This window comes from Trifolium pratense, linkage group LG7 (genome assembly GCF_020283565.1).
Source record: "Trifolium pratense cultivar HEN17-A07 linkage group LG7, ARS_RC_1.1, whole genome shotgun sequence".
Classification (NCBI taxonomy): Eukaryota; Viridiplantae; Streptophyta; class Magnoliopsida; order Fabales; family Fabaceae; genus Trifolium; species Trifolium pratense.
Genome location: NC_060065.1, coordinates 42,328,293 through 42,338,375, shown reverse-complemented (window position 1 = coordinate 42,338,375; position 10,083 = coordinate 42,328,293). Strand labels below are relative to the sequence as shown.

At 32.3% G+C, this 10,083-nt stretch overlaps 2 protein-coding genes across 3 annotated transcripts; both read right to left on the bottom strand.

Annotated features, from left to right (window-relative positions):
* Positions 1-73: 73 nt before the first annotated feature.
* Positions 74-3,923, bottom strand: LOC123895025 (gamma-glutamyl hydrolase 2-like). Of its 2 annotated transcripts, none has more exons than XM_045945210.1 (10): positions 3,741-3,923; positions 3,375-3,461; positions 2,984-3,073; positions 2,198-2,292; positions 1,902-1,962; positions 1,302-1,391; positions 1,127-1,189; positions 690-778; positions 389-481; positions 74-290 (listed from the first exon to the last, which is right to left on the bottom strand). In XM_045945210.1, exons 1-10 carry the CDS (start codon positions 3,912-3,914, stop codon positions 257-259), a joined length of 876 nt encoding a protein of 291 aa, XP_045801166.1. In that variant the 5' UTR covers positions 3,915-3,923; the 3' UTR covers positions 74-256. The 2 variants fall into 2 exon arrangements, with proteins under 2 accessions (XP_045801166.1, XP_045801165.1); XM_045945209.1 differs by having other exon boundaries at positions 3,537-3,922.
* A 740-nt stretch (positions 3,924-4,663) lies between these two features.
* LOC123895026 (gamma-glutamyl hydrolase 2-like) lies at positions 4,664-9,296 on the bottom strand. Its single transcript, XM_045945211.1, has 10 exons — positions 8,767-9,296; positions 7,967-8,053; positions 7,586-7,675; positions 7,325-7,419; positions 6,916-6,976; positions 5,897-5,986; positions 5,753-5,815; positions 5,507-5,595; positions 5,144-5,236; positions 4,664-5,048 (listed from the first exon to the last, which is right to left on the bottom strand). Exons 1-10 carry the CDS (start codon positions 9,082-9,084, stop codon positions 5,015-5,017), a joined length of 1,020 nt encoding a protein of 339 aa, XP_045801167.1. The 5' UTR covers positions 9,085-9,296; the 3' UTR covers positions 4,664-5,014.
* Between the last annotated feature and the right edge of the window lie 787 nt (positions 9,297-10,083).

The following is a 10,083-nucleotide window of genomic DNA, read 5'->3' as shown; positions in this document are numbered from 1 at the left end:
TAAAAAAATAATATGATATACATAAACGTCATCTTTGAAGAAACAATTAAAAAACAATTACTTTGGTTTCAAATTAAGCATAAAAGTCATCTTTGAAGAAACCATATGATATACATAACCTTTCAATAGGAAACAGTCCTAAAAAAACACCATGTTATAACATGGTACAATTACAAAGTGCTAATAAGAATACAAACACATGCCTAATTCTTATACACTATATTGTTATCACTTGATTTCTCCAGCATATTTAGATTTATACAAATATATAAACTTCATCATATGCTTTCCTACAAGTAGAATAAAACCAACATTAGTAAGTTTGTAACTTGACATACAAAACATAAATATCAATAATCAATTCATAATAAAGATATTTTAGGCTTACCCTGCCTTAGCATAAAAAGTTGGACTATAATTGTAAATGAGATTGTCAAACAATTCTTGAGCAACTGGCCTCGTTGCGGATTTCCTCGCTTCACTGGAACCGGATCGGTGAAAGTAGAACAATGTCAAGTAAGCTATAGATAAGTGTTAGACAATATGATGATATACACTAAACTCAAACGCTACTTAAATTAACATCTTAAAGAATGTTATAAGCTCTTGTGAGATAGTACAAGTTTATGTGCCATAAGTTATCTGCTAAAAGCAATGAATGAACAATTTATCAAATTCTTGAAACTTACCTAACCAAAAAATTTGCAACATATTGAGTTGTCTGAATGGCATCCTCTGTGTGTGGAATTCTTGGTGAGCCCCATCCAAAAGGATTTTTCTATGGAATCAATTATATAAATAATGTTAGATATGTAAAGTAAAGATTAAAAGAAAGTGTTTCATGCAGTAATTAATCTACGACTTGGATTCTCTAAGTAATAATACCACACAGTAATTAATCTCGACCATTGATTTGAGATCAAACAGCTCAAAATCACACATTCATTAAATTATTTCTAAATGATTTGGAACATTGATTTAGATCGAATTGTCGAAATCAGTAATTATGTCAGAATTACTGCAGGAAATCCATTTCCAGTTCTATGGGAGCTTAATTAGATAGTATTTTGGAATTGTAATCTACGATACCGCAATTACAGATTGTGAACATAATTTTTTTAATCACCTCTGGATGCCATTGGAAGCCGGTCACCGGATATTTTCGTGAACGTATCGTGGAAACATAAACCTAAAAACAATTACAAATGCTATTAGTTTTCTATATGTGATGAAAGCTCATTTCAGGTTATGAATTAATTTACAAACCATATAACCTCACAAGAGAACATGTTATTCAATACCTTGTCTTCTTCGTCGTTGCAAGTTGTCAAGATCTCGAAAAAATTAGATAACTTTTGATTACTAAGAAACTTTGCAGGGGATATGCCATACTGTCATGAAGTCAGATATAAAAAAACAATACTAAGTTTCAAATATGTATATCTGATAATGAAACTTCATTAAACTTTGTTTTTCAAGAACTGATATAACCAAATTGATTATCAATGATGTTGATCTAGTAACTAAATACTCCAATTTGTGATAACAAGAGCCTCATGTTGAAGAATAACTTATGTTGAGTATGGCTCATATGCATCAGGAAGAGGTTGGGAACGGCTCTGGAGTTGAGCTAGCGGAGCGAAGCTCTTGCCGGTATTTGTTGTTGTTATCTGGGCTGAATTATTAGTTAAATATTAAATACCGCTTGTAATACTGAAACCCTAATTCATTCATTCATCTAATAGAAACGTGCTGTAGCGAATTCTACCGTCGGAGACGTACCCACCATTTGGGGAACTCCGTTATCAAACTTCTTGTGTTCATTATTGTTTGCGTTTATTCGTTATTACTCTTTTGTTGCTAGTTGTTCCAACAACTTATAGACTATATTAAATACTCACAGCATGATTTTGCATGACTAGACAATCTGTACTCAACTTCTTTAACAAGTCTGGAGGAAATCTGCAAGAAAAAAGATAAGTGATTAACAACTTGCAAATTAAACACTTTTGAATGATTAAAATTTCAGAACATAGATTGCATTGTAGAGACAAAAAAATTCATGTATAAACAGAATCCCAAGATTTACATTAGCTCTCGCTTCTCTCCAGACTCCCAACACTTATGACCTCATTGCATGTTCGTTAAGGCATCAAAGTGAAACTTTAGAATGGTGCATTTTATGCAGATTGTTTACCTTTGAAATACAGTTCCTTCAATATGCGCACTTTCCACAAATTGAAGAGTACTTGCCTGATTTTTCGCTTTGAATTCTTCAAGAATATTATCATCCTATCATAAAAAAGAACAGCCAAACTTTGTAAACAATCAAATGAAAAAATAAACTACTTGATTGTGTTTGCTAGAAGTATTCAACCTTTCTCATAGTTTCATGAAGAAAAACATATTGGCCTATGAAGTACAAACACGACACTGACACTTGACGTGGACACTGAATATAATTTGATACGATGTGCCACATACTGGACAGCAAACATGCCTTTATTTTATACATAAACGTGACTAAATAAGAATAAATCATCAATTTTAGTCCCTTAAATATATAAAAATAGAGGAGTGTTATATGTACAACAAGTTTTGTGACAACTTTTGGGACAACATGTTTTCGCTTCATCTTTTGAGATAAAAATAATAAAGTAAGAGAGGAGGAGAGAAAGTAAAAATACAATTAGAGTATGAAAGAGAAAGTTGTCTTCAAAGTTGTTCAAAAGTGGTTGTACAAATATCATTTCTCATAAAAATAACATGCGATCCCTAAAATATATAAAAATGCTTCATGCTAGTCCCTAACATCTTAATAGCAGGGACTAAATTGAAGAAAAGTGATATTTTAGAGATTAAATTGATGGTTAATTCGACTAATCAGTGAAGTAATGTTGTTACATATATAGGCATTTATGTGAGTATGTAACTTATACATAAGAAAAGTATAAATGATGAAACTATAAGAAAGATAACTCACCTCGCTTATGATCATTGTTATAAGCTCAAAACCTAAGCAGATGGCATATAATGGGAAATGGTCTCTGGCTTCATTTTTCTCTAAAACTTTCTGCATAAACAAATACAATTTTATGTATTTTAATATGTAAAATTCTAAAATGCATAAACAAAGTATTCCGTAACACCATGGAAACAAACTTATTTTATAAAAATACAAATAAAATAGTTGTCAGCATATATTTTAGATACAAAAATATTTTCCAATAAATACAAGTCCTCTGAAACGTACAGAGAATTAGAACATTTTTAATGGTCATTTTGTACGCAACTTTGAGTTTCACACACTACTAACCAGTGGTTCCTACAATACCATAAATATTGGAGATGCTCTTAAAATAATAAACAGATACCTTAAATATTGTTCCAACAGTTTCAAAATATAAACCATCTTTAGCCGATCCACCGGTGAAGAGAACCCCGTTTACCAATTCGAGTTTCTGCAGTGAGTGCAAAAATGTCTTCAATATCGTCACAATCACAAACATTTCTAAATCACTATTGATTGATGATACCTTGAGAAGCATCTCCGATGGCTCATTATAAATGAGAGGAACAACTCTGGCACCAGCAGCTTCCACAAATTTAACATAAGAGGCGTGAATGAAGGAAGCACCGGTAGCATTACTGTGGCGGCCAGAGACGCCATCACCGGGATGGCTTAGAATTCCAATAACCGGTTGGTAGTAGAGGTTTCGATCAGGAGATGGACAACTTACCGGCGATGAAACCAGCGAGTCGTGGTGGAGTTGAGTCGGGAGAATGATTCCTGAATGAGACTTAGTGGAGAGATTGCATTGGAAGATTGCAATGAAGAAGAGAAACAAAACAGTGTCCTTTGACATGTTAGAGAAGTGAAGTGTGTTAAGGGAATTGAAATGGAAAAATGTCATCACATCGCTTTATGTAATAGAAATGACTCATGAGTGTCTTTTCCCTCCTACGAGAAGATGATGTAGCTGAAAATCACTTTCATTAATGGACACTTCACTAAACCTTCCAAAATCATCCCTGCTCCAAGCTACTAATGGACACACTTCACTGAACCATTTCCATTCTTTGAAGGGTCGTTTCAAACTAAAATTATCAAAATATCATATTATATCCGTTTATTAAGTGATTAAGTTGCATTAACTGACTTTAAAAAACAAAAGTTGCATTAACTGACATAAGTACTCAATTGATCGGTTTTAAAGTTAAGAGATCACACTAACAAACTAAACTTTTAAAATAAGTTAAGAGACCAAACAGGTATTTAAGTCTAAAAAAAATAATTTTTTTTGAAATATTATATGATCATTACGTTGTTCTTTCAAAAAATAAATTAAATATCAAATATTTTGTTTCTTTCTGCAAGCAAAGAGTGATAGTGTGTCCCCCCCTGCCCCTGGTACAGTTTTGAAGTGAATTTGATAAAAGTTACTTTGGTGTTTGGACTTGGTATTTTCTCAAGTAATTGCCTATTTCATTTAATTAAACTATTTTTCATTTGAGTTGCTTTCTCCATTGATGCCAAACCATTTTATGCTAGTTTCTATAATCTTCACATCAATAAGTACTATTTCCCCCCTCTCATATACATACATTTACAATGTTACCTTGGCCTATCGTACAAAAAGACATCTTCAACAGGAAACAGTCCTAAAACAATACAGCATGCCATTAAAAAGTTACTTATTTCCCTACAAAAGCATAGGCCAAATACTAGACAGTAACAGGATACAATACAAAGGGCTAATAATAAGCATATCATTTGGTACAATGCTGAATGCTATCATACAACAAATATTGTGCATAATAATGAATACATACTGGTGTCGTGTATATGACACTACACAACACTGTTATTATTTACCAGTTTTCAAGTGTTCAGATGCATGCTCAACCGGAAAGCTACAAATTTACGTGCACCCAAACTCACACAACACCAGTACAATTATACAAACATATATACACCAAATTATCATGCACAATGATATCTCCAGCATTAGACTTATTCAAATATATAAACTTCATCATATCCTTTCCTACAAGAAGCATAAACGTGGATGTAAGCATTGTAAGCAACTTCACATTTAAAACATACAAATGTGGCAAAGCCGTAAAGAAATCTCGGGCTTACCCTGCCTTCCCACCATAAGTGGGTCTGTAATTGTAAATGAGATTGTCTCGCAATTCTTGAGCATCTGGTCTGTTTAAGGATTTCCTTGCTTCACTGGAACCGGATCCATGAAAGTAGAAAAATGTCAAGTTAGCTTTTGATATGTACGACAAAAAAGAACAGTAGCAAATGAAACAAAATCGTTCATAGCTAGCAAGAGTGTTTTAAAGATGTTTTTTCTGAATTTTATTTTAGTTTTCCAATTAAGTAGCTATATCGGCCACAAGAGCATAAAAGGTCAATAATAATTCTCATTACTGTAAACGGTAAGCATACTTTAATAAGAAATGGGACAAAGATATTATCAAATTCTTGACTCCTGACCTGATCAAAAAGTTCGCAACATACTGAGTCGTTCGAATGGCATCTTCCGTGTGTGGAATTTTTGCTGAGCCCCATTCAAAGGCATTTTTCTATAGCATCGTTTAACAAGGATTGTTACATAGCTAAAATAAAGATGAACTAAAACTGGTGCATGACTGTAGTTCTGAGCTTTATTAAATAAGATTTTATTATTTAAATTAACAATACTGCAATAACATAGCCCGAACAGGAAAAATAATTAATCACCTCTGGATGCCATTGGAAGCCAGTCACCGGATAATTACGAGAACGTACTGTGGAAACATAAACCTAAAACAAGTACAGTTGGTATTAGATTGTCAAGATCGATTTACTAACGATATCAGATCATAAGATAATATCATTAAATACCTTATCATTTTCATCGGTGCTAACTGTCAAGATCTCGAAAAAACTAGATAACTTTTCATTGCTCAGGAGCGTTCCTGGGGATATGCCATACTGTCATATGATCAAAATTAGATATAAAAACATAGAACCAAACATCAAATTTGTATATATGATAAACTTCATTAAACTTTGATTTTCAAGAACTAAGATAGAGTCAATAATAATGACAACTTTGGAAACATAAAAGCATCCAGATAACTAAAGAATGAAAGACATGCCATGAACTACATATAAAACCTTATCATGCATTAAGTTAAATAAACAAATCATTTACCTATATATCTCTCAATAGTTTGACATATGATTTACCTCTTAACTATTACACTATCATCTATATAGTCAACCCTCCTTACCAACGCCATTACGACTCTTCCTCGAGCATGCCTAAACTACCTAAGTCTCCAAATTTCTCTCTAATGATTGTATGTGTAATCATATATTGTCTTGTATAACATTAATCCAATGTATAATTTTCATCTGTTGTACACTGAGCTTACTATCTTCTTGATTCTTTACCATCACTAAATCACATACAAAATTGCAGGTCTGGTACTTTTCTACCTTAAGCTTGAAAGGTACTTTTCTATTACAAATACTATAGTCTCCGTAGCAATGTGTTTTCAAAGATTGTCTCCATAACCCAACATTATTAAAATTTAAAAGTTATAGCCTATAGCCTATAGGTATGGAGACAATCTTTGAAAACACATTTGCTACGAAGTCTCCGTAGCAAATGTGTTTTCAAAGATTGTCTTAACCCCAACATCTCTCCATTAGTCTCCGTAGCATGTGCATGACTTAAATGGTTGATCTAACAAACATAAAACCAATTTGATTCTTAATGATGTGGATCTAGTAGATTACTACTCCAATTTATGAAACTTTATCTGGTAAAAGATGCAGTCAAATTGTGAAACTCAACTCAACACATGCCTCACATTGAGGAATAACTAATTGACTATGTCTATATATGTACTCACATAGTGATTTTGCATGACAAGACATTCTGTACTCAACTTCTGTAACAAGTCTGGAGGAAATCTGCAAGAAATGAGAAGTGGTTAATAAATTAATTGCATATTAAACTCAGTGATAAATTGAATGATTGAAAATTTTAGAAAATAAACCGCATGGTTTGTTGTACAGACACAGACTTAATACGTCTAAATAAAATCTCCAGGTTTGATGGAGAGAATTTCTATATATATATATATATATATATATATATATATATATATATATATATATATATATATATACTATATATATTATATATATATATATATATATCTGTTGAAGGGAGACAACAATTTCAGTAACCTCATTGTATGTCCATTGAGGGATCCAAGTGCAACTTCTGGAAAATACAATTTTCATAGATGGGTTTACCTTTGAAATACAGATCCTTCTATATATGCATTCTCCACAAATTGAAGGCTACTTGCCTGATTTCTTGCTCCAAATTCTTCAAGAATATTATTGTCCTATCATCAAGAAAAAGAACAGCCAAACTTGTAAACATACAAAAAAAAGGATGAGAATGTGCTGTAACTTGTCAGAAATCTTAAACCTTTTGCAACATTCCAGATCATGAATATTGTTCAAGGTGTTCAACATATGCATAAAATAACCATAAGAACACCAACTCACCTCACTAACGATCATTGTTATGAGTTCGAAGCCTAAGCAGACGCCATATAATGGGAAATAGTTTCCAGCGTCATTCTTCTCTAAAGCTTTCTGCACCAACAAATACAACTTATGTGAAGTTAAAAAATGCATAAATCAATACATCAACAAAGCATTCCTTGACATCTTGGAAACAAACTGATCTAACAAAATTACAAGTAATACAAGTCATCAACAACAACTCTTCCACCCATTGATATTCTGTATTCTAGAAGCCTCAGAGGCGCAAAAAGAATCTTTGCACTGAGCTGTACTGAGGCTTCTAACAAATGCATGTATATGACAATGGGAGTATTAGTAAGTAATAATAATAATGATAACAACAATAATAAACTGATATACCTTAAATATTGTTTTAACAGTTTCAAAATATAAACCATCTTTAGCCCATCCACCAGTGAAGAGAACCCCATTTACCAATTCGAGTTTCTGCAGTGATTGCGAAAATGTACTCAATATCCATCACAAACATTTCTAATAATAATAAAAAATAAGTCATACAGATTTAGCAGAGCTTATATAAGTAAAATTAATTGAAGATACACCTTTCTTTTTAAAATTTTATCCTCATAACATGTTCCTATTCTCATTTTGCTAATTAAAGATAAATGATCATTAAATGCTTTCTATATTTATTTCATGATTAGAGTCCAAGTCTTATTTAACCAATTAATACAAAATACTGGATTTTTTTCAACTCCCTTGAGTTTCAGAAGATGGTCCCATGGTAATACAGAGTTTGACCGGAAATAAGTAAAGTCTGTCTAGGATCGTCAAGTCAGGATTTAAATTCGAGTTCTCCCGAATAATTCGTCTTTAATTAAAGTCATTAACCACTTGAGGCAAACCATTTGGTCAATATTTGCATATAATTTGGCAAGTAAATTGGAGATAGTTATATATATATATATATATATATATATATATATATATATATTATTTTTTTTTTTTTTTGTACAAGTTATATTTTAATTTTTAGTTACTAAGTCTTTGTTGATTCTACATTGACAAAAACTTAATTTTGAAACAATTAACTTTAACTAAAAGTGAATTTAATGTAAAGTTAGCATAAAGTTAGAATCAATTCCAAAAATAGAATCAAATATACACTAAATCGATAATTAATTCAAAAATTTTGATACCTTGAGAAGAATCTCTGTTGACTCAGTAAAGAGGAGTGGAACAACTCTAGCACCAGCAGCTTCAACAAATTTAACATATGAAGCAGCGATGTAGTTAGCACCGGTAGCATTACTGAGACGACCGGAAGCACCGTCGCCGGGGTGACTGAGAATTCCGATAACCGGTTGGTAGTAGAGGGTAGGATCCGGCGCAGGACAACTCGTCGGTGATGAGATGAGCGAGTCACGGTTGAGTTGACTCGGGAGAAGAATTTCTGAGTGAGAGGGTTGGAGGAAGATTGAGATAAGGAAGAGAAATAAAACGACGACGTTTGACATGTTGGAGAAGTGAATAGTATGGAGATGATGGAAGTAATCATCATCGCTAATTAGCGTCGTGTTTAAATAAGCTGAAAAGCACGTTTTGTGTTTTTTCAAAAAAAAAAAAGCTGAAAAGCACGTTGAGTCGTTAACATGATTTTCAACGGACCCACTTCACTCAACCACCATTATCAGAAGCATATGAGGAGAATTATCTTCTTCTTTCTATAATACAGAAAAATCTTCGATTCCCCACATACTAAGATCACGATTGTACTAAAATATGTTAGAGTTGTGTATGTGATATATTTGAGGTAATTGTCACTTTGTTTTACAATTAAAACAAACTAGTAATATTTCATGTTAGATTATGTCCGGTGATTGCATGTCCTTCTGCGTGAAAAGGATATTTTGATAGCTCATAGTTTGTTGCAAATTAGTAATGATAGAGATATTAAAATTGTTTTGCTTTGTCTTGTTTGGTTTCGTTTGGTAATATTTGGTTTGATTCTTTTCTTTAGTTTTTTGGATGCTCTTTTTCTATTTGATTGATTTATCTGGATGATTATTCTTGTTATTGTATTGCACTTCTCTTTATTGAATTTTTCTAATTGATTGTACTTCTGCCCCTTATTGATTTCGGATTGCATTGCACTTCTCCATTAAACTCTTTCTGATTGATTGCTTCTCCCCCTTTTGATTCTTCTTAGTTTGATTGGTATTCTCCATCATTGGCTTCTTCTGTTTATTTGATTCTCTCTATTTGGTTCTTACTTTGATTATCTCTCTCTATTGTTTTTTCTAATTGATTGCATTGCACTTCTTTATGTCAATTCTTATGTTTGATTGCTTCTCTATGATGATTTCTTATGTCTGATTGTTTCTTGCTAATGATTTCTCTGATTCCTCTCTCTGATGATTTGGATTGCTCTCCTCTATCTGTTCTTCTATTTTGGTTACTTCTCTTTCTATTGACCGATTCTTCTGTTTGGTGGTTTGATTCTTCTTTATGTTGGT